At 36.9% G+C, this 25,964-nt stretch overlaps 1 protein-coding gene across 3 annotated transcripts; it reads right to left on the bottom strand.

The window, feature by feature from the left end:
• Positions 1-194: 194 nt before the first annotated feature.
• Positions 195-22,865, bottom strand: LOC128018520 (ral guanine nucleotide dissociation stimulator). Of its 3 annotated transcripts, none has more exons than XM_052604078.1 (17): positions 22,371-22,865; positions 8,653-8,957; positions 8,491-8,565; positions 8,018-8,211; positions 7,791-7,915; positions 7,121-7,336; positions 6,816-6,919; positions 6,504-6,588; positions 4,929-5,006; positions 4,632-4,718; positions 4,516-4,548; positions 4,155-4,276; positions 3,754-4,024; positions 3,313-3,393; positions 2,960-3,214; positions 2,752-2,866; positions 195-2,010 (listed from the first exon to the last, which is right to left on the bottom strand). In XM_052604078.1, the coding sequence occupies exons 1-17, from the start codon at positions 22,512-22,514 to the stop codon at positions 1,835-1,837; spliced, it is 2,466 nt and encodes an 821-aa protein (XP_052460038.1). In that variant the 5' UTR covers positions 22,515-22,865; the 3' UTR covers positions 195-1,834. The 3 variants fall into 3 exon arrangements, with proteins under 3 accessions (XP_052460038.1, XP_052460039.1, XP_052460037.1); XM_052604079.1 differs by lacking the exon at positions 22,371-22,865 and adding an exon at positions 20,312-20,681; XM_052604077.1 differs by lacking the exon at positions 22,371-22,865 and adding an exon at positions 15,925-16,231.
• Between the last annotated feature and the right edge of the window lie 3,099 nt (positions 22,866-25,964).

Genomic DNA, 25,964 nt, shown 5'->3' with positions numbered 1-25,964 from the left:
CACACACACACAGACACACACACACACACACACACACACACACACACACATATATATATTTATTTATTTATCCTAATGTCCCCCCTGGCTATATTTGTTAATACCTATGTTTATTTATAAATTATTGTTTTTAACAGCAACATTGTTTGCCATGGGGCTTGTGTGGGTGAAATCAAAAACCACATCAAGAAGCATCAAGTACTGGGGTCTCAGTGCCCCTAATTTTATTTGTAAGTTCTTAAAAATGTAGTGCTTGTTTGTACATACAAAGGTGCATTTCTTAATGATCTTCACAACAACAAAATTATAAATAAAACAATTACACACTTATAAATAAATAAAACTGGAATTCAAAATTCTAACTCTGACATTAACAGCCAGAGTTAGATTCAGACATACAAAAGGCTAAAAAGGGGACAAAAACAAATACAAAATGAAGTCTGGATATGGCACATGTGTTGAGTGACAAGCCATAGTAAGGAATATTTCACTGAAAGGTCATAGTTTCCTGACAGCAGGTTTGTCAAGAAGACATTTTTAACAGTGAAATCACTACTGGCATGTTTTTTTCCCCATGGATTTTGTTCTTTTCATAATTCATAATTTAAGCACAATCTATATTTTGTTCCAGTTTGGCTATATAGCTAGCATAGTAGCAGAATACAACCAATGTTTGGTGTATTTCTTTCATTGTATTACAATATAAATTCTTCTATGTCACTTCTCTCAAATTAAAATGCGCGCACGCATGCACGCACGCACACACACACACACACACACACACACACACCTCTGGCTGAATAAACACATCTGAAATCTCTCCTGATAGGAATAACATCCCCTCAGATTTTCTGCTCATCACATTAGACCACATGGTAAGAAAGCACTCATGGATATAATTCACAATGCAAAAAGGCTTAGCAGGGTGAAGCCACTAACAGTGTTTGGTACAAAAAAAAGCCTTTCTCTACAGTTACAGTGATCTATAATGTGAAACACAGAGAGAGGCCAGCTGCAAATAAAAGAGAACGGCTTTGGCATTTATTTAATTCATTAAGACATAGATGACAACATTTGCATTTTAAATTCACTAATAAGCACAAATTATATTATTTATGATTATTTAATAAACCATAAATAACAGTGTAAATCCTGCAGCGCAGACATGTGATCTCCTCATGCTCAAATGTGACTTTAACCAAGTCACTTAGCAGTCAAAAGAGAATCTTTCAGTCTTGAGCGATCCGATTATTGCCTGAAAGGCTAGTTTCAGTCTGTGATCTGTTACAGGAAAACAGGCAAGCCAAACTGGCAGCATCAACAATCAAAACAATCATGTAAAAGAGCAAAAAGCAAACAAAGGCCTATACACTTTACATAGTTTGTACTGTACATGTAATACTATACCATGAGACTGTGCTATCTGAGAGTCTGTTTGAAGATGAATCAATAGAAAATCCGCTTTGAATTTGAAAAGGACAACATCAGCTCTCCAAACTGCTCTCCTGCTTTCAGGACCTTTCTAAAGTGCTTGAAATGTCTTTGATTAGTGTGCTCATGCATGACTGACTGCATTGGTAAATGCCTCTCATACGCAGTCTGCCTCTTATGTGCAGTCTTAAGGCAAACCTTGTAAGTACCACAGTGGTCCTCCTGTGCCTATCACATAGTCTGTAGGGACAGGAAACACAGGGACAGTTTCCTGCAAGAAACAAGCAGCTCTATAATGCACCAAATCCATTGGATTAAAGATCCAGATAATACTGGGGGAGTAATAAAGTAACTCTTGGTAATCTCCAACAGCTTCAGGCTTGCTGAACTCGGCAAAGCACTTTCAGAAGAAGCCCCTGGGAATTTTGAACCCTTTCTGCTTCATGCGTGGTAGAGTCAGGCTCGGGGAGCTCTTCGAGCGGCAGGTTTTGGGGGCGCCACGCTTTCTCAGCACAAAGTCATAGTTGGCAGATGAGTTCATGGCATAGAAAACATTTCCATTATCTGGGATTTTAAGTTCTGTGGAGTAAAAAAAGAAAAAGAAAAATGAAAGTTAGAAATATCAACAAGCTTAATTTGGAATCGAAAATACCATCAAACTCAGAACTGAAGTTCTTTTTGTTGCTTTTAGTCCTTGTGTAGTCCATTTAAATTCAGATGCACAACAAAAAGGTGACTTAACCTTTATCTGATATACACATTTAAAACGACAGCCTTTATTTTTCCAGGAAACTCTACAAAAAAAATGAATATCTATAAAAGACATTTATTGTACAATAAATACCAACTGACATTCACTATGTAATAGCAAATCAATATTTTGGCAGACTGTTATATAAATGAAAGGCTATTGGTGTTTAAAAAAAAAAATTAGGTATGCACTAATAACAGATTTTTGGCTGAAGCTGATTAACTGATAATAATTATTTTCTTTTTATGGCTGATAACTGATAAATAGCTGATATTGAAATGTCAAACAAATTAGACCAAACAAATAAAAAAGCCAATGATTTTAAGTGAATTTACAGCATCACAACATTATAATGTATATTATGATTTTTTTTTATTAAATAACTGGTGTTAAAGATTAACTTAAAGAGAACTATAGATAATGGCTAAGGCAATTTAAACGTAACAATAGTGGAAATAAATATTAAATATCCAAAAAAGCATCAGATACTGATAAATCTCTAATATCTGCCAGTAATGTACCGATATAACCGTAAAAAGAACGAGCACTTTGATATTTCAGGTTTGTACCTTTATGCTTGGAGACCCTCTGTAACAGCTCATAGTCTTCTGACTTGTCATCGTCCAGGTTGTGTTTGACTATGGCTTTCCTAATGACACCAGGGGTTTTGTCCTGGCTAGTGACCTGCAAAAAACCATCAAGATTAATTTTACTACCACCACACCAACTTTTCATCATCATATATCTCTGTCCATCTGGTGAATGTCTCTCACTCACCAGGATGCTCTTGTACATGTTGCCGTTGTCCTCGTCAAGGCTGACTCTGATGATGCAGCAGTCGTTAATCTGCTGGTTGTACAGCGGCAGGGAGAGGGACGAGTAGTCAGAGACACCAGAGACAGACCGTTTGTGAAAATGGAAGGTCTTCCCTGTAGAGGCAGAGACTGAGGACGAAGAAGAGGAGGTAGAGCTGCTGCAGCCCAAGCCTGATCCAGAGGCCTCCAAGGATGAAGGAGTGGAGGACTCCCAGAGCTGGAAAATACAGACATAAATGAATGCGTTTAAAGCTTGTAAAAGCAAATATTATAATTCAATTTAAATGACAAACATGTTCAAGAAAATGCGAATACCTTAGAAGAGGAATCAGACGCAAGATCTCCTGCATCGGAGACTGATGTAGAATCTTTCATAGTTGGTGTGGAAAAAGATGTCTGGAGAAAGATTCAGTAGTCAGGTTAATACAGAGTCACTACGTATATATATATATATATATATATATATATATATATATATATATAAATTATAATAAATAAATAAATTAGAAATTTTTGGTGAATTTACATATTTATAGCATTACATTTAAGTTAGCGTTAGACAATGGCAAAAGTAACATAAATATAAAAATAAGGGAAATTATTATGAACAATTTAAGATCCAACATCAGTCGATATGATCTTGACCAATAACAGATATGGAACTGGTTTATAGTGTATTAATGCCAACAACTAAATAATTTTAAATCTCAACAATGTCTGCTAAGCATACTATTAGGTCTGTAAATAAACTCTTACTCTTTGACTTCCTGATTCTGGGGAGTTGAGCAGACTGAGACTCGTCTCCTCTGCGTCTGAGACACTGGATCCCGCTGAGGTGAGGCTGAGGGAATCTGCTCCATCTTTGAAGCTGTCTTTGAACTGGCTTAAGCGCAGCTGCTCAAAGGACTTATACTGTGACGTCCCTGCGCTGCTGTAACCCGACTCTTCGCTCATGCGTTTGATGATGCCCCCGTTCTTTTTGCACACTGGCTCAGTTGGCGGCTCGATATCACAGGACATAGAGTAGCTGAAACAGAAAAATTCATCATAGATATTAAATACATAAAAAACCTTACATTATAATCTCTAGCATATCTCTCTCAAATCATTTGTTTTCATGTCCTTCATGTCCATATTTGCTTTTTTGTCTTTTGCACCTCTTAGTCTCTGTAAGTCTCTCCACCCTCTTGAACCATTCAATGAAGCGCTGGTTTTTGGTGAAGTTGTAATAATTGCAGGTCAGTTGCAGCAGCTTGATCTGAGCGATCACTTCAAATTCCTAAACAAAGAAACAAAAATGATATACTTAATTTAGAAGCATTTACTTAAAGCCAAGAACAGTAACTATAAAGTTGACTATATTAGTGCCTACACAGAAAGGCAATAACAGTCTGTTTATTATAAATGTGCACAGTTTTGTCATCTGCTGCTTTAAATATGTGAGATCATGGTGGATTCTGATTGGCTGTCGATGTTTTATCATTCATTACAAAAATATTGTATTACTCTGCAACTCACCTTCCTTCTCTTCTCAAAGTTGATCAGCCCAACCTAAAAAATATATGTATATTTTGTGAGAACCAAATAAATATTTTCTAATATTTCGAAATATTAAAGCCTCACTGAGCTCTCACCTCAAGATGGTCTTTCATTGCAGTATCTAACATGACTAGATCTGTCAGAAAAGTGCCAAGGTATGGAATAGTTCCCTGTACAATGCCCTAAACAACAGAAAGAAGAAGAAAAATAAATAAACATATGGTTTACAATTTACATTAAGTAAAATACAGACAGTTTGCATTTCCATTGAGGACAGCTTCTTGCGAGAGCTACAAATGGGATATCTGACACGTTTTGACCATAAGAGGGCACTGTTGCTCAATAAATATTAAATTCAACTGACATTTTGTGACATTTATTCCTATACATACCATGTCTGTTTGCTGCTGGTGTCTTCTCTGGGCACCTTTGTGGTTAATCTCGACGATAGCAGATTTGGAGGTGCCCTCCTGTGGAGACATCAGTTTCAAATCATCATGTTGGGTTTCAAAAGGGAAAGCATTTACACTGATGCAGTATTAGCAGCAGTATACGTTGCAGGGAGATAAGGCTGTCAAAGTGGAATCTAAAGACTGCACTTTCATGATATACCATGACGCAGAATGAACGTGGTGTTCGACTTTATGGTGTTTAGTGATATTGCCAGCCAACTCCCTGGAGAAGCCCTTAGGTAATTAGGAGGGGCGTTTATCTGGCCATACATAAGGCCTATGACCTCATCCCAGGAATTCCCTCATAATGAATTACAGGAACTGTTTTGTTTCTTGGCCCCAGCACACATACCAAGGATACTTTACAATGTTCTGCTCTAGTTTGCTCACTAATGTTGAATGTACGTAAAGGAAAGCTTTTATCATGCTTGGTTTCCTTCTGTCGTGGGACAGCTATTTTCAAGACAAGTCCCGAAAGTTACTTCTGCGGTGAAGATTTTTAGATAACATCAACACGACTGAACCTATTTTTAACCTTCACACTTCCTGAGTCACATTTGTGTGCCATGGAAGGTCAGGTTGCCACAACAGTCAATTTTTCTAACCATACAAGATTAATTTACTTGATTATGAGTTAAAGTTCTGTAAGACTGATTTTCAGAAAATGAATGAATGAGTTTAGGGTTAGGAAGACTGAGTACAAAATAACTGTTCAAAACTCACTCTGTTCAAAGTTTCATAATGCTTTTATCATAAATGGATTCTTTTCAATACATTTATCAAATGCAGAAGCATGCCGTTGCCAACTAGTGAAAAGTGCAACAAAGGCATCTGACGCTTTACTCAACATACACTGTGGCTGCTATAGAAACATGTTTTTACAGGCAATGAAAACACTGGTTAAGTCACTGAGCTTTACTGTGGATGACAGTCTGATATAACCACATCCTGTCTTCCACCAACAACATATACAGTGTAACGTTGGTGGCTTGTAGTGCACTTTTAGAAATTTGAAAAATGCAGGTTGTTTGAACATGTGACTTATAACGTAGCCAGATTTTTGAAATAGAAACATTTCCTTGTTCAGTGGTCAAGATATCACTGAATGGATTGTTATGATCTTTCTAAAAAAAATATATATATATAAAACAAGGACAAAACTATTGTGTAAGTTTGTTTTTAATTGTTGTAAGTTCCATATACTATTAATAATCATTGTGATGTTTGAGGGTCAAACTGACCAAACTGGCTTCAGTATAATTAACCATAAATCATAATATAGCAATAGTAAATAGTAACCATTGCAAATAGTAAACAGATCGAAACAGTATTATATTATAACAAGTGTGGCTGTTTAGTTCATTACTATTTTTATCAATTCATTTCAGGGTGAAATTTCACCCACTTGGTATAGTTAAGATGTATTTCAGGGAATTACTTTGTTGTGAAAGCAGATTTTGGGCAACAATTGTGAGCAAAACATATGTAGACCACTTCAACAATTCTTTAACTCACCTTAATGAGAAGCTCTCTGCTGAGGGAATAATTATTGTCATCTGAGAAAATTTCAGACAGCTCCTGGAAAGTGCGATAGCTTTCCCTGCAAGCAGAAGGAAATCAGTTGAGTCATAATCTTTTGCATCTATGTGAAACACAAATACTGTAATTAACTATCATTAAAACTTTTCTGCTCCCCATCACCAAATGCCCCGCTATAACTAAAGTCTTTCATAAAGAAGGTTGAGCTTTAACTAGAGGTTTGTATGACTGAACATATAAGCAGGCAGCACAAAGAATTTTACTATTAATCAGTGACTAATGTCCTACCGGGACACATCATCCCAGGTTCTCTTCAGTCTGTGGATGGCATTACTCTGCAAGGCGGACAGGATGGCTTTCAGAGAGGAGAAGCTCTTCAGGATACGGCATTTCTGATGTCAAGACAAACAAACAGATGTTCATGAATTATAACACTTATGGACTGCTTGGGGATAAAATGATACCCTGTATATAAAACAGCAAGGCATTGCTATGATATTGCTAGGTGCTGTGAGTGTTACAAAGCATTTATATTTGGTAGCTAGGTGGGGACTATATCCCACAACAAAACCACTGTTAAAATGGTGCCTCACCCTGGCCACTTCTATCCAGTGTTCAATGCGCTTCGCTCTTTGAAAAGGTCTGAGAGACCTGTTATCCAGGCAGGTGGCTATCACACAGTTGGTCACACTGTTGAACTGAGCAACAGTGGCACGGATGCTGGGTGCCAGGTGCTCTTTGCCCTTCTTATCCCGCTGGGACCATATGCCACCCAAACAATGGTAGGGAACAACCCTCTTAAACAGCTCCTATGAAAAAACAAAGAGTTCAGTTGCATTCATTTTTACATTTTATCCAAAGTGACTTTTAGTGCATTCAGGCTATAATTTTTTTTTTAACAGTATGTATTCACCTGTTTAATTTGATTTGAGCCTTGAGAATGTTTTACAGGACAACTTTATTTACATTTATGGCATGTAATGACTTAAGGAAATCATTTTCTCAGGTTTAATTCTCTCAGCTGACCTTAATCTTGAAATGCTTCAAATGTACCAAAACATGCTGAATAGCATATACTTTGTGCATAAACAGGCCCCATAAAACATTGGGTTAAGCACCTTGTGTTGCAGGATGGTCTTTATTCTCTCTCCAGGTTGCTTACTCCTTTGCAGCCAACTTTCTAACCACCAGCTTCAATCCTCAACCACTAGATTACTTAAACTTCTGCTATTAGGAAAGACTGACGATTTCTTGATCCCTTACCGCATCCATAACTGTTAACTGCTCAGCGACTAGGGCAGGACTGAAGGATGTGATGTGTGAGGGGGAGAATTCATCATCCAAGCTGCTCTCCTCTGGTGTAGCAAAGGGGCAGGTGCACAGATCACCTGCAGAGAAGAGACAAGTCATCAGACAGTCAATTTAGAAAACTACTTTTCAGTTGTTTAGCCTTTAATACGAAATTCAGTGGGTTACTTCATCATCAGTACCTTCAAGCTCAACCTCAGTCTGCTGCCGATGCTGAAAGTGTTGCAGCAGGTTATGGGCTCGTCTCTCCAGGTCCGATCCAGAGAAGTTAAGTTGCAAGTAAGATATGAGGCTCTGCAGGCATTCGTGGTCTGGAGGGCTCCAGAAATCCTCAGAGTACTGATCCAGCCATGCACCCAGGATAGATGAGACAGTACTGCCATGCACATTAAAACATGGATGCATCAATACTAAAATTCTGTGCAATATGAAAAAGCCAATTATTACCTTTAAGTCATGATTTGATGAATTAAAAGTAGTATACATATAAAATTAGAAAAAAATTACACAATGCACAATTAAATGTCCAACATCATCCGATATACTTTATGAACAATATCAACCAAACTATATCTATATGGTTAAAATTCACAAACTCTCAACTTCTAACGGCAGCTAAATTTATTTGGTTTAGCTGAACAATGTAAATGCTTACTTTTTAAGCTCTATGTAGTCCTCTGGAGAGAGTTTTGGCTTGCCTGAAACTGGCTGATCATGCAGTTTGGCATACCTAAGATAGATAAAAATGTATTTTACGCAACATTATAGTGAATTAATTTATATTTCCAAAAGTATTTGGGGTTGATGGCCTGTTTACCTGTTAAGCAGCAGGTCCAGCACTTGTTTGGTGGTGGCAAAAGCTCGGTAGGTGCAGAGAAAAATAGTGACATATGTATAGTCCATGCCTTTGAAAGCTGAAACCATGTACTCCACCAGTTTCTCCAGTGTGCCAGCCTTAATGGTCCGGCCCTTGCATGTCTCGTACAAACTGAGGGCAGAGTCGGTCTCCACACCCAGCCATCGCTGCCCCTTACTAGCCGTCTGGTGGAGCTGCACCTTTCGGAGTGTGATGGTATAGATGGCACCGTCTTCTACCTCCTCTCCAATCTCCTGAACTGAGCTCTACAGATAAAGAGAAGGGTTGAGTATTCTAGTCGTTATATTCATTAGGCATTTTCTTTCATTACAACACATACAACCTTTCAACCCTTTGGGGTCGGTAAGATATTTGGGATGTTTTAAAATATTTTGCTCATGTTGTTTTGCTCAATATGCTGATTTGATGCTACAATATGCCCATTCATGCTGACAACTACTGACATGGATGAAGCATGATGCAAGCGTTTTTGGTTCTCAGTGTCACTGCAAACTTATGTGGCACCTGTGATTAATTGTGCTAATGACAAATGGTCTAAGTTCTCTCTTCGACCAACAAAGATTGACATCAATGGTCATAAAAACTAAGAATATAACTTTATACTTTCATTCAGTGGGGTCCTCATACATAATGCTAAGTTATAAACTCTGCAGTCAGTAATTTACAAAAGGCTACTATCTCAAGCACTGTTCCTGACATCATTCTGGAAAGTAAGAGGGAACTCTCAGGGAAATGTGGGAAGTGACCATGAGCTTTGCCTTAGGGAGCGAGCCAATCGTGTAAGTGTGGGTGTGTATGGTCATTAGAACAGCCTTCTCTACAGGAGAAGACTGCTTACACAGATAACCCAACCCCACGACTCTGTCCAGGAGCAGCTATGGAAACAAACACACAAGCACGCACTATTTCTGTCAAATATCACTGCTGTGGCATTTTGCATCAATGGGCAAAAAAAGGAAATGGAAATGCTTTCAGAATTTTGCACAAACCTGTAAAACACACAAGATGTTAGATGTCGACTACATGCGAGACAATTTCCCTCTGATGATTACAAACAATGAAGGCAATGGCAATCTCAGAGCATTTGGACATTTTCGATTATATTAAAAGATGAACTTAAAGAATAAAGTAAATAAAGAACTAAAAAGTAGAGGAGTGTATTTTATACTATCAATCTATCTAAGGCTGTAGGCAAGGAAACTCCCTGGATGGGCAGCCATTATTATATTATATTATATTATATTATATTATATTATATTATATTATATTATATTATATTATATTATATTATATCATATTATATTATATTATATTATATTATATTATATTATATTATATTATATTATATTATATTATAAAGGTAAACTTGGTGTATGTAAATAAAACAATTAAGAAAAGGGAAAGTAGACCACTTCAGCAAAACAATAAAACAAATCAAAAAGTGAATTCTCGCACACTTTGGAAAGCACCTCTCACTCAGTTTAGAACTAGTGGGCAACAGTAGGATCAGCCACAGAGACCTGAAAAAAAGAGAGAGAGAAAAAAAATAGGCCGGCCCTGACACAACACAGGGGCGCCATAAAGGTCTGTCTTTGACATCTGACATTTCAAAACATACACAGAACCTACACTCAGCTGTACTTTCTGAGGGAAAATCCACCTCACAACTACAGACTGCCAGCGAAAGCATGACAAATGTTTATATGGTGAAAGAATATTGTTTATCACTAATCACAGGTTTGCACTTTACCTAAATACGCTTGCTTAAAATATTGTATGAGGTGATCAAATTCACCAAAAAGCCAAATTATAACAGAACGCATTGAACACTCCTCAAGCTCTGCTCTGTGAACCCCTCGACTGCCTCTGATCCACTAAAGGCACAGGGTTTCCTGTGAAAAGACAAAGAGTGCTGTAAATATACTGCCTAACAGCTTCCTAAACAGCTGCATCCTTCACAACGTTAAGAAAACACAAAAACAATGCAGAATTTGTTCCAGTTAAAATCAGGGAGAGGTTTATAGATGTTAAGAGGACAAACCGTATTATGTGTCCTCTTTTTACTTATTCACATTATGAAACAATCAAGAAAAAACAAGAGTAAATATGTTAAAAATAGACTTTAACATCAACAGGCTATGATTTTAACTTGGCTATGATTTCACTCACTTTCCCCTTTCCTGCCTCTCACATCCATGTTTTCTCTTCATCATCATCCCACTATTCCTCCCTCTCATCCCTCTCTTTCCATTCAAGAGATCTTTCACGTCAAAAGCATCTCTGTGTGTGTCAATGTAACCCCTGTCTGTCCTCCTCATTACACAATGCTCAGCCATTATGACATTCTGAATTCAATCTATCGCACAAAGATTTTTACTTGATATGACATAACTACTCACACAAGACATTTCTTGTCAAATTAAATGTTTAAAAATGCTGTTTTTAATCATAGGAAAGTGTTGTGTGAATGTGCTGGAGCTGCTGAAGAGTCAAAGGTGTCTGTCTGGCAGACTAAATTGAAAAATAGTGCATTTGAAATGCAAGAACACACCCTGAAAGAACAACCTTTGCTGTTGTAAGAATATAAAGTGAGAAAGTAAATAGATGAGGTCAGACGAAATGAATTTGAAGCAGCAGTGATCAATCTGCTTGTCCTCCTGCTGATCATTAAAAGCCTGGCTTCAAAAGGCTAGCATTCATTCATATTTTTATTATGTGTCATAACATTGCCTAAATACCTCAGCACATGTTTGCTTTTATTGCCTTGGCTGGGTAGGACACAAAGCTATGAAAAAACATTTATACAAAACATCTGAATTCAAACCAGGCTTATTGAGTTCAAAGTATGCAAGATTGACACAAATGACATGACAGTCGGCATAAAAATACCACGCAGTTTGAAATATTGAAACACCAGGTTTATTCTTTAAATAAAATGGCATTAGAAAGTTTGGGATTTCTTTTTAAAGAAATTAATGCCTTTTACATTGAATTTCAAAAGATTATAAAGGCTTCTACATTGTTACAAAAAAGTCTATTTCAAATGAATGTTGTTCTTTTGAACTTTCTATTCATCAAAGAATCCTGAAAAACTGTATCATAGTTTCCACAATAAACTGTTTTGTGCACCAAATCAGAATGATTTTTGAAGGATAATCTGACACTGAAAAATAGAGTAATGGCTACGGATAATTTGCCATTTAAAATATATTACAACAAAAAACATTATAAATTGTAAATCAATAATATAATTAATTAAAAGTATATATTTTGTAATATTGCTATTTTTAAAGGGGGGGGGGGGGGTGAAATGCTCGTTTTCACTCAATATCCTGTTAATCTTGAGTACCTATAGAGTAGTACTGCATCCTTCATAACTCAAAAAAGTCTTTAGTTTTATTATATTCATAAGAGAAAGATAGTCTGTAACGATTTTTCCCGGAAAAACACGACCGGCTGGAGGTGTGACGTGTGGGCGGAGCAAAAGAATCACGAGCGCCAGTAGGCTTTTGCGTTGAGAGCATGTGGAAACTGACATTACCGTGAGTGAAAAACCATCATCCAAAACAAACCATGGCTTACAGTCAGATTCAGACGTTTATTTATGATCCAGAATCAGATCCCGAGGCTGAAACTGAACGAGAGCAGCAGCAGCAACGATTCGCATCTTCGAAATGCAGGGAACAAACACAAACACTTGCAGAACTCCTTTGATGCTCTGTAAAAATAAACTCCCTCCACTGGTCCCTTAATGCTGTTTTTTTTTGGTAATCTGTGCAGGGTTGTCTTGCCCTGGAAACCAAAAACACACTTCTTTTGTGACTTTTCGCGACGCTCTCGCTCTGATCAGTGAAATGTCTTTGCTCAGCCTCACTATAAGGCAGAAGTGTCCTTAAGACCCATATAAGGAAATTCCGCTCCATCTAACGTCACACAGAGCCATACTCGGAAAAAACTTTCCGAAACTTGTGACAAACCGGAAGAGGTTTTTTTGGAACAGAAATACTCCTTCAAATGTACAACTTCATTTTTGAAACTTTGTCCATGTTTAGCATGGGAATCCAACTCTTTAACAGTGTAAAAAACTCAGTATGCATGAAATATCATTTCACCCTCCCTTTAAGGAGCATCAGCTTTCACCAAAACAATGGGAAAAAGCACCGAGCTAAAAATAATTAACCTCTAATGAGCTTTCCAGTATTGACTGTATTTTGTTAATACTCTTCATTTGATAAAAGGCTTTATCAGTATTTTCCTGGCTTGGATGTTGTTAATAACTGGATGCTGCTGTCACTTATTTGGCCTGTGTTTTGGTTGTGCCAAGGTTTTTGTGAAATCTGCTCCAGCACTTCAGAATGAGATTAGCAGAGCTAAGGAAGGAATTCTCCTATAAACCCTGGAAAAAAGATTTACCAGACTTTGCCGCAGTGCAGCTTAGAAATGCTGAGTGGTTGTTGTCTGGCTCTGGTATACTGCAGATGTAAAAATAAGGAATGTATGGTATTATTCTGAGAGCAGATCATTTCTGCACATTGCAGAAGTAAAGTTGTATACATTCTATATGAAAAACAACATGTAAACAAAGTGTATATATATATTTTTTTTGAACAATGTCATGGGACCTTTTTTCATATAAATAATAAATGATGAATTTTCATTTTTGGTGAACCACTTTTACTCTTACACATATTTATTTTGCAGACCATTTATTTAAAGTGATTTACAGTGCATTCAAGCGAGCCATTTGATCAGTATGTGTGCTCCCTGGGAACTGAACTGTACCAGTTGAGCTGCTTTTCTAAATTTAAGCTAACAAACCTGATTTAACAATGGTGTACTGAGTATTTGTATTTTACGCCTTGTACTGTTGTTTAATTAAATCAGTGCTCACCTACCTATTCTTGCCTTTTCACTCTGCCACTTTCCCCTTTCCTTCCTCTCACATCCATGTTTCCTCTTCATCATCATCCCACTATTCCTCCCTCTCATCCCTCTCTTTCCATTCAAGAGATCTTTCACGACAAAAGCATCTCTGTATGTGTCAATGTAACCCCTGTCTGTCCTCCTCATTACACAATGCTCAGCCATTATGACATTCTAATTCAATCTATTACACAATGGCCTCTTTTAGAGAAAAGCAGAATTTGTAAACACTTTTAACAAACACAGGAGAACAATGACAAAATGTATTAAAGAGAAAACCCAGTGACAAAAGTGCCAGTCAATTCTCTGACCTTTGTTCACTGGTAAACAATCAAAGCATACCTTAACAATAGTGATGTTTGGATCAGTAACTTCTGTTCACTTTTATTCAGTTATTCAGTGATTGAACGTGACGTTTATGAGAATGATTTCTATTTCAAATAAATAGGCTTCTTTTGAAATTTCTATTCATCAAAAAATGGTTTCTACAAAAACATTAAGCAGCACAACTGTTTCCAACATCAAAAATAATAATAAGAAATGTTTCTTGAGCACTAAATCAGCATGTTAGAATGATTTATGAAGGATCATGAGACCCTGAAGACTGAAGTAATGGATGCTAAATATATATATATATATATATATATATAACTTATGTATAAAAGGCTCACAGTATCTTGGACCATATTAAAAATTACTTTATTTATTTACTTATTCAAAGTGGTCTGTTTCTGACAATGAAGCAGCATTAAAGTGCTCTTACTTACTCAAGACCTTACACTGGATTCTTTAAGGCAGCTGTTACGTTAAAAGATTAGCTGATCTACTTTTTAGACGTTTGTAGTTAGATAAGTCAAACATTTTCACATTAAAATTGTTGGAAAATAAATTATGATCTCTGTAATGTGGAAAAAAAACTAAGAGCACCTACAAAGGAGAATGGCTCTAGTGCTGTGCTGGGTGGAATGGGAGATTTAACCATCACTAATTGTGTAATGAGAGCTGATTAGATTTAGTGTAGTGAAGGAAAGCAGCTGGTGACACACTGGAACCTTCTTTTTGCGCGTGACTGGATTAAAGCTTATATTCCGTAAACAAGTTTTGGTGTGAACTGCTGTTTAAGTCACAACAATGTGCTGTTGGCATTGAAATGCAAGGTAAAAAAGAGGACATATTGTTCAGAAACCAGAGTCAGATATCACAAGTTTAGAATAACAACCTTTAAACCCTAAAAAAGTGTGACTGCCATGTTGACAAAACTAATAAAACTTGTGTTCAACCAAGAGAAACATTTTACACGGGAGAGCTTGAGAAGTCATGAATAGGAAATCAATAATGAAAGTCTTTCATCACATCTGACAAGTAAGTGCATTGTCACGTATAAGAGGTTCTCAAATAAAATCATTCATTCTCAGCTGACATATCTACACTGCTGTGGGAAATCTCATCATAAACAAACTCTAGAAATAACAACACCTGTAACATCGGATTAACAGGTCAGCGAAATTCCCAGATAATGAATTCCAAATTACAGCATTTCTTTCCAAGTCCTTAACCAAATCATCCTGAAGCTGTGTTTTAATACCTGAAGGGGACGTGATTATCATTTGACTTTTATTTCCACTGCCCTTTTTGAGGAGAATTTAGAAAGGGGAAAGTTGGAGACAGAGTGAATAAGAGGAAAACAGAGTGTGACGCTCTTGCCAAGATCATGGTGGATTTCTGCTTTACTTCAGGTAGGCCATCGAGAATAAAAGATTTCTGTAAATGCATTTATTCTGTCTTGACATATACATGCAGCATCAGATGCAGCTTCAGTTTAAAGACATATACAAGACAAAGATCATATAAAGTCAGAAGAATTTGTAACTGAAGCTGCAGATGAGCAAAGGTATTTGAAATCTTTCTTTTTTATTTGAAAGTTTCTAAGAGGCAATTTTCTACAAAAGAGAGAAACACTACACAATGACACAACATGCTAAAAAATGTCTAGAAAAAGAGGGATGAAACCTAAAATTGTATATATATATATATATATATATATATATATATATATATAATCTTGTGTGTATTTCTGCTTTGTAATTCATGTTTATGATATATAAGTATACATTTTTTATATAGTTAATTTTAACTAAATGAAATGACATTTCTAATATATTTCTAATATTTAATATATTATAATGTTTTAAGAGTTATGTTATGTATCTACGTGTGCATGTATGTATGCATATATACACACATACAAAAATGAAAATGAAAAGAATCATGTTTAAATCTGTATATTACCTCAAGCACAGGCAGATCAGGGTCCAAATGTGTAAAGCTATTTAAGACCACAGGGCATCCATCTCCGGCTGCGATCTCCAGCTTCACCCCATCCCAAATGTTTTTAATTTTCCATGTGCTAGATTCAAAAAGCTCGTCCAGGGACGTGGGTTTGACACCAAGGGCGTCCGACTGTATCCCCGTAATGTACACCATTACTGAAAGACTGTCACTTCTGTTTACGATGTATTAGTTCTATTTTATAGCGAACTCCATATTCTGTCATCCAGACTTCTGTTGTAGTAAGAACAAGTGCTTGTCTGCATCAGTTTGGGTGAAGGGAATACCCTGAGCTGCTAGGCCCCTCCCCTTTGCGCGAGCACAGCCATCCTCCCAGAGCACACACGTGGCCCCGCCCATTGTATGACTAATCGTGAAGTCAAGCTCCTGGGAACTCTGTTGTGAGCTACTAAAAATATCACTTTTAATCCCTTGATTATAACTTAATGTGCTATAAATAAACAAATGTAATTGAAATAAGAATGTGGTGATAATTAAAATGATGATTCATTGTTGAATTTACGGCTTAAACATTAAAGTTATTTGTGAATAAAAAGGATTTGCTCAAATAAATGTACAACAACAACAACAACAAACAATAATAATCAGTGCATTGAACTTTTCTACTGTCTACAGATCAAATTGGAACAAAATGGATTTGTCATCAAGACCGGCTCATGTTAATACATTTTCTTCCTGATCCATCTTTCCTTTGGAAAGCTAAGCTACACTGTATATGAATAACTGTATATGTAGATTATTCATGTTTCAATCTCAACTTTGTTGAGCTACAAGCCTAGTTACCACCAAACAAACAACTCCAGCATGATCTTCCCAGTGCCCTGACCCTGTCATCAATGCAGACTAATAGCGCCCTCTGCTGGAAAATACTAGTAACTTACTCTTGGAGTATGACTGCAACACTGATGCAAGGCTCCTAGGAAAACCATCCAGAGGAATACTTATTTATTTATTTATTTAGCGCGAAAGAGCAGCAGCTGCGTGAGGCATCTTCTTGGGGTGATTATGTTTTCCCTGAGGTAACCATTATGATTATATAGTGAAATCTGACTGGACAGTTGTCTGAAGGAAAAGTCTCTGTGCTGGAAGCTGTAGAGATCCTAAATATTACTTAACTTAAAAGTGCACTTAAGTGTGTGTATATATAGGAGAGATCAATATTTTAGAAAAAGGCTATTTTATTATCCATGGAGCAAATATCTCCATGTCAGGACATGGCCATCGATGTCATGCATTTGTTTACTACTTATGGTAGCAATGATAATATGTATAGCCAGTATTTGCGGCACTTTACAAAGCATAAACATAAAAGTACACCTTAAAGGGTTCATGAACTGAGAAATCAAAATTCCCTTCTTTAGACATATCATTGTCTTGAGGTCATTGTACTACAAAAATATCCTGTAAGTTTCAAAACTTTCTCGTCAAAGAACTACTTAGATCACAACAACAACAGGTTGTGGAATGTGTCATTTTATGACTTGATAATGTAACTCGATAAAGAAACCCAACGAAGAAGTTGCTCTGAAGACAACAAGATGCTGTGCAGTAGCAAGTTGTGAAAAAAAGTCTTTGCCTTCGGATCCCAAAATTAGGAAAGAGTGGATGAACTTTATTTGTCAATGACAATGACAATGTTAATGTATTTGTTGTTGGTGGAATAGATCTGCTACTCTGCTGCTGAATTGCTGCTGCTGCTGTTGGTTATTGCTGTGTTAGTAGATTATTGCTGCTGCAAGCAAGTACAGGAACTTGCTACTGCCAATACATATGTAGATATGATGCTGTGAGTTTTCAAGACATACTGCTGCTCCACAAATAGTTTATATAATAACCCATAGCAGATCTATACAGGTGGAGCTGGGGAAGGTGGAGGGCTTCAGAGGAACTCTGAAAGTGCAATGCTCAAGCTAATGCTAACCAGTCACTGAAATGTAAAGCAGCAAGCTCATTGGCTGTGTATGCAACATAAACCAATCAGTTTGTGACAAGTCATGTAATGCTAAGAATAGTATTAGTTTACCTTACGAACCCATCAGCCTGCGCCATCTAGAGTTTCATGACAGAACTTGGTATTTAATGAAGTTCCAGATCACATCAGTAAGAACTCAGTCCTTTCACTTCATTTTAAAGAAGATTCCTTTATAAACAAGGCACAATTCAATGCAGGATTTTCTGAAAGATTAAAATTAAAAGACCATGCTGTGTTGACTATATTGAATCCGACAGTAATGTCGCACCATACAAGTGTGAGTAACTGTTTTTATTATGTGGTCACTATTGCTTTGTCTGATATAACAGGTTGTTGGGTATGCATTTTTAACCTAAATCACAGCAACGTCCATCTATGAAGACTGCCATACATACACAACTGATAGCCAATCATAGCAGTGGGCGTTTACTTCTGAGTCTACAATCTATCATGTCTATTCAAACAGAGCGTTCTGATAAGGGGGTCGAAACAGGTCAGAAAATAGCCTATTACTAAATAATTGTTAAGTGGACCTCAGAGAACAGGACAAAATAACAAAAAAGGCAGTTCATGAGCCCTTTAACGAAACAAAGCAAACACTATAACAAACTCAATAGAGCAGCCAGGACCATAGCTTTCAGTATAAAGTACAAAACTGGCGATACTAATTATGCTACAATTACTTTTAGCTTTAGTTAGGATTCACATAAGCTTTTACTAATATTTCCACTGGTTACTTCCGTTAGATTTGCAGCCATAATCAGCTCAAACTGAACTGGATGAGAATAACCCTGGGATCTCTAGTTGAATTGAAACAGTTGTTAGTTATGCTCAGCTGTCACGTAGAGAGATCACACAGAGTTATTTTATACTGTAAGTTTTAGCAAACTAGCGTCACGTTATATTGCACTTAAGACATTTCGTACTTTTCTAAGTAACATTTTGTCCTAAGAATTAACCAATAACTACATAACAGCCCATCATTTTCTGCTTTACCATTAATTTATTACCATTCATAAATGTCATAATTTTTTATTATTATTATTCTGCAAGGCTGCATTAAATTGATTCAAAGTCAAAATAAAAACTATTTAATCAACAACAAAAATGAATTTATATTACAAAGAAATCATGTTCTTTTCAACTTCTATTCACCACATATATATATATATATATATATATATATATACTTTAACTAAATGTCCATGCAATATTTTTGTAACAGGGATAATGACCCATGGCACCAATAGTTTGGGATTGCTGTAACTTGTACTTAGGCTAAGGCTATCTCTGTCACAGCTGGATTTCAATTGCACAACCACTATTTGTGCTGCTCTCTGCTGAGATTGATAGATAATAGCTTGTTTTTCTCTAACAGCACCAGCATGGTATATCAATCTTTGGAGAAGCTTCATTTTATCTCTTTTGTCCTTTTGCCCAGACATACACAGTCAAAAACAAGGTGATTACAGAATCTGGAAACCCCTTTCCATTGGACACTTAAACTGGGCCAAATAACTTTTCTATTATCTTTCCTACTATCGGGAAACAAGACCATCAGAGTTCTCATATGTTAGCAAACAGTGTTCTCCCTGAACCCAGTCTCTTCTTCAACAGTACAGTGTCATGCTGAGAAAGGTCTTGTACTTTGAGAGTACACAACTTTCAAATAGGAACAAATGCAATATATATTTATATTTTCTCTTTATTGCACACTCATAATTTCAACAAATAGACAATTACACTGAGGTACCTTATCAGGGAAAACAATCAATAATGTTTTATTGATTTTGAAGTGCTTACAACACCAAAAAGCTTCTATTCTGGAATTAGAATGTGTGGAAACTGGACTTCTTAACCTTTCTTTCTTTCTTTCCTTCTTGCTTTACTATGTCAAAAAAAAAAGATAAAAATGTATGCTCTTCTCAGGCTGTGGAGAGCACCTGAAAGATACTAACACAGGCAAGAATGCTTTAAAATGAGCAGGAAGCAGCTTGTCACTCATTGGTATCCATTCACACCCACACACAAACGCTACCACCTTAAGGAAATGTCAAACTGTGGTTTGCCCCGACTTGAACAGATTTCTCTAGTACTTGCCCACTATTTTTAAAAGAAAACACTTTGCATGCTCCAGGAGCTTGAATATGTTGTATAAAGCCTTTGTACATAATCCTACAAATTAGTAACCTGCCTTATAACACTACAAACAGCATGACATATTAATAAACATAATAATGTAATTATAAAATTTTCATTTTAACTCCATTGAAATAACTAGATCTGTTCAAACCAGACCTGGAAAGATGAACTAGACAGATCTGCAGACTACTACGGGAAATAAATGGTTCTTACCTGTTTTCTTTCCTCTAAACTTTCTAAATCACAGTGCAGAGCTTCACTCGCGAACACACAACCCAAGCCACACCAGCGTATCAGGTGAACAAGTTCATCGATCCTGTCTTTCCAACACATAACCTTCTTGATTGAGTCTTTGTAGTGTAAACTGTAAGAGATCCTCAATCTTCTGACAGATACGAAGTGCAGAATTCTCCTTTGCCATTCGCTGACCTCAAAACACTGGCCCTGTCTGACACGTGTGGACTCAAACAGCTGTATCAATACACAGAGAACGGCGTAACACTCTCCCTTTCTCAACTGTCTCTCACTGAAGACTATAACGTTTGCTCAAGGTTACTGTGAAATCGTTTGTAGGGGCTGTGATAATCAGGCTGCTCCGGGAATTCAGTAGAATTCCCACACAAAATGAAACTGCAAGTGAAGCAATCGTAAAACCCCTAAAACCTGTGTGACAACTAACTGTTGCAACAAGAAAATCGAACCACGTGAAAGCAAATTCTATTTTTTTTTTTTAGGTATAACAGGTAACAAGATTTCTATGGTTTATTCAGCTAATTATGTAAATGAAATAGTCTACATATTGTCTTTACTTTATTCTCAGTCATTAATCTCTTATTTTTAATCTTATAAGACAGTTTTTTTTTTACAGTTTTCACATCATTTGCAGACACTGCAATGCCATTAGTTAAATTGAGAGTTCTTGGCTAGAATAAGCTGCAGCTATGGACTGTCAAAAAAACCTGACCCACAAACACAGACTGCACACACACTGGTGTTCAGGAGCCAGACCTGGTCAATGCATGTCTATGTGCCTTAAAATAATGATACGGGAGAGCAACCCAACCAAAAACAATAGCTGAATGTCCCCAAACACCTTCTTAAAAAATAGAGCAAGAACTTAATTCACCGACCCAACGTAGTAAGATTCTTTTTCACACTGAGAGCTCACATACTTTCCTTTCTCGAGTGCAACAGAAACACCATTCTGTGGCTCAGTTTATTACCCTGCTGTGTTCTCTGGAGCTTCATTGCGATATCAATTAATAAATATGAAAATAAATTGTATTATTATTTAAAAATGTTGTAAATTATTTTAAAAAATGTTCTAAGAAAATATAAGAACTTCTCCAAATATCACAGTTTATTAATGAATAAATATCATGATACAATATATAATTAAGAAATGTGTATATATAAATATAAATATATATAAATATATCTAAGACATTAGAATAAAAGATGCAAAACTATTAATAATTTATTTTCAAGAATGAGGTATGCAGAGGTATTTTGTCACCATTTTTTTTTATGTTTTGCCCTTCAAATATTTTTTAAACATGCTCATCCTGTAGTATAGTATAGTAGTTCATATTTTTAAATGAATTAATATATGTGGACAAAATTAAGCATCATGTTATCAACCCGGTTGCTCTTTATAACATTTCATTGACATTTATTCAAACAAATCCAAAACAAAACCCACAAAACTAACAGTGGATCACATCTATTTCAAGATGACTCATAAAACTTGAAGCAGTTGAAGTGCAGTACAGAAGTGGACCATATAGTATGCGATGAAGAACGTCTCAGTAACCTAGACGCATACTGCAGAACTGCTGACATATAAAAACACTTGCCACTTAGCAAAAGTAACACATGATCTTTGAACAACTCTGGACGAAATGTGCCACAGAAGAACAAAGAAAAAAAGAAAAGAATAAACAGCGACGGGCAGCATAGCAACAACATCCTGTTCAGCATGCCAAAGGTAGAGCTCACTACCGAGTGCAAGACATTCACAACTAACTCCAGACGCCGTTATCAATTAGTTGTAACACATTTAATGACGAGCAACTGCAAGAACTGACATGCTTTTACCAGAAAAGAAAGACTGTCATTAAAGTCCTCACTGGCTCTAAGCCAACATGCATGGAAACAGCAGAATACAGCCAAAGGGTAAGCACACACTTATGCTAAACGAAGACACAAGCACACACAGACACCAGCTCGCACCAGGTGAATCAGAACAAAATGACGGCAGTTTCTCTCTTACCAGATCATCCAGGATGGAGACAGGGAAATCAAACATGCACATCTTCACAGGCTGAGCCAGGGCTTTATGCAGGCTGAACAGGGATTTGTGCTCCATCTTACCCGATGGAGAGAGTGCAGGCTGCTGTCCAGGCGCCTGCTTCATATTAGGGGAATGCTGTTCCCCCTGTCTGCTCTCTCATTGATACACAACTCCCTCTCTCTCCCTCTCAGTCGTTTCCTTTCCAGAGTGAGTGCACAAAAACTACTCGGCTCTCTCTGTATTTATTTCTCTCTTACTAGTTATGCAGCACAAACAGGAACTTGCTGCAGCTGTCACTAACACTCTGCTGTCATCTACTTCTCTCGCATCAGGAGACGGTAAGAAATCTGAGTGACTCGACCTCCTCCCAGTGCTTCCTTTTGCACATTGTCTCGCTCTCTTACAATCTCCTAACCATGTAAACACCCACACCCATACATGCGACGTAGGTATGCAGGTAGATCTTGCTTTAAAATGCAGCGTCTCGACAGAACAGTGTCTCTCCCTCCCTCGTAAAGCATTACATTCAGTCCACGGCTGTTGATCACACTCCTGTTTTCCAGCTCACGGAGATATAGACGAGTTTGGAGGGGTGTTTTCTGCGCTCTGCTGTACTTCTCCCCTGATGTGCCCTTTAGAGACCCTGTGTTTGTGTATCTGAGAGCGATTCGGCAGTGGAAAAGTGCTTTCTGGCTCATGTGCTCTGTCCATTTTGTTCAAGCAACAACAAAAGTGCCTAGAGTGTGTTCTCGCTCGTGTGACCAGTCTGTCCAGTGACCTGTGCAGCTGGGAGTGTGGGTCTGGATCCTACAACACACACACATAAATTGCAGACAAACACTCGGAACCATTAAAGAGTTGAAAAAAATTGCAGTGCCGTATCATTCGATCTAGGTCACAAAGCTTTTTGACCACAAACAGCTGTTCTATACTAAAATCTGCCTTAAACCCAACAGTATATGAGACATTTATCTAGCACTCCACGCAAGTTAAGGGATGTGCACAAATGTAAATGCTGGAATCGTTCATATCCTGTCATGCAACAAGACAAAAAAGTATAAATATGAATAAGGTTTGTTACTGAAGGGTTGCATGTGATGATTATCTATACAGCAGCATAGTTGAGGACCACGGGGAGGTTGCACTCTATTATGAAAGCACAGACTGTGGGAACTGTTTTGAAATGCAGAGGGTCTCCTACGCAGCCATAGAGAGATGTGGTTGCCATGGAGACAGCAAACGCTCAACCTTTGAAAAGAGATGCCTAGAGGAACTGCAATAAAGTCCACAGAGACAACTGTACTTGCACAAGAACACCATACCTCACCACAAAGACGTATGCACAAAAGCAGTTTCCAAGTTTGTCTCAGATTTATGCGCTTTAGTTGCATTCTGTAGTCTGTGCAGCACGTTAAGAGTCTGGTGACATTTAGAATTCACATAGAATATGCACTAACATGCCTTGCCTACATTCCATTCACGTTCAGACATGCAAGTTGGCTTGTGAACAACTTGGAAGTTGAAACACTACCTCTCACGTATGATGGTTGTAAGAGATCAAACACAGACCAAGGAGATACAAAACATTTTAAAATGTTACAATACATCACTCAATTTTATATAGTGTTTTATATCCATAATATTTTATCTAAATAAAAAATAAAACACTGAAACTACCATCAATTGCTTATGTGCTACAAGTGAATCTAGGCATTACAACATTATAATTTACAGTATGAAAAATAGATATTCATTTTGAGATTTGCTAAAGATTTTGATAAGATATTGTTAATACAGAGTATTTGGAGAATTAGCATTGAAATTTTTTTGTACTCATGATAGATGAAAGTAAATGTAATCTAAATGTAAAGCGGGACATGAGCATGAACCAGTATTTGATTACATTTTTAGGGTCAGTGATATATTGAACGAAAGAATTTCTTTCAAAGAATCCCGATCAACTGTTTTCAACATTGATGATATTTAGAAATGTTTTTATGCACCAAATCAGAATGGTTTCTGAAGGATGTGACACTGACAACTGGAGTAATGGCTGCTGAAAAGAAAATCTAATTTTAAAATATATTTAAAAATTAAAAACATAATTTTACATTGCAATAACATTGTTCTTTTTGATCAAATGTATGCAATCTTGGCGAACATAAGAGGCTTCTTTTAAAAAAGATAGTGTCCTCTGGCAAGGACCCCTGCTTTTATAAAACTAAGAAGAACTGTGTGTTGTAGAATGAGAGGTAATAGATAGGAAGTGCAACTTCTGTCTGAATGCACACAGAGATCCAACTCCGCACAAAGACAAGGCAGGGTGGTGTTGGAGAGCTACTGTTGGAGCTGTTCACTTTAATGTTCCACTCGGCCTCAGGACACTGGCAATGGAATCATGAAGAAATGTGACACGTAGATGGGAAACTTCTCTCTCTCTAGATAAAATTTTCCAAGGGCTGTACTTCGACAACTGCATGTATGACAGCATGAATACAGCTACTGTGCTGTTAAGAATGATTCTATTAAAATATATATAATTTCTACTGTAGACACTCAAAATGTTATTAGTCACAAGTCTAGCAATATGAATCTGTTATATAGCTTTAAAGTAATATATGTCAACGGCAATAGCTGTAACTCTTAGACCTCTAAACTGTAAGACCAGTGGGGACAGATACACAACATATTGCCAAAGAGGATACCACAAAAATTCTGCATCCTTTTTATTGTGTAATGACTCATCACTTATAACATGCTGTAAACAACTGTCTGAACATTCTTAAAGCTTTTCCTTTGTTTATAACATTAGTTAAACAATGCTGAGTGCCCCTTTTCCTGACACAGAACATTTTACTTTTCCAGCTTCCATATCACTATAGAACAGACAATGTATGAAACACAGTTACTGACAGAAAGAAAGAAAGAATAAACAGCTGCAATGTAACTTATTCTTCCAAATCAATAATTTGATGGTAAAATGCCTGAAAATAAATTGTTAATACGCCTCCTGCCGGGGACCCACACTGTGAAACTGCTTAGTTCAAAGAGTCTTTGGGCATTAACATGCGATCACCATGATCAAGCAGATCAGATCATCAGTCAGTCAGATCACGGCGTGTTTACACTTGGCAACATCAACTGGCTGTTCTATCTGGATAACCCTGCGTAATGATTAAATAAGTCTGCAGAGAATGGCCCAGTGCAAAGTCAACCTGAAATGTTGGGTTTTCTTTTGAAAATCATTTTCACCCTATATAATGATAAAAATCCACCCAGTGTTTTTTTTTTTCTTGATAAATAATTTTCCATTTCTCAAATCAAGCCATGATAGTTTAATTGACAGTAGCGTTTCAGCACAGACTGGACTGGTGTCTTACCTTAGACCCGCCCTGAGTGAGCTGTCACAGTCCACCAGTTTCACCACCGCTGGAGCAGATGTAGACAAGAATGTCTTCTAAGCGATTGAGCTGTGGTGTTCTGTATATATATATATATATATATATATATATATATATATATATATATATATATATATATATATATATATATACAGAACATACATCTTTCTGA

The sequence above is a fragment of the Carassius gibelio genome, chromosome A8 (genome assembly GCF_023724105.1).
Source record: "Carassius gibelio isolate Cgi1373 ecotype wild population from Czech Republic chromosome A8, carGib1.2-hapl.c, whole genome shotgun sequence".
Taxonomy (NCBI): domain Eukaryota; kingdom Metazoa; phylum Chordata; class Actinopteri; order Cypriniformes; family Cyprinidae; genus Carassius; species Carassius gibelio.
This window is presented reverse-complemented; position numbering and strand designations above follow the sequence as displayed.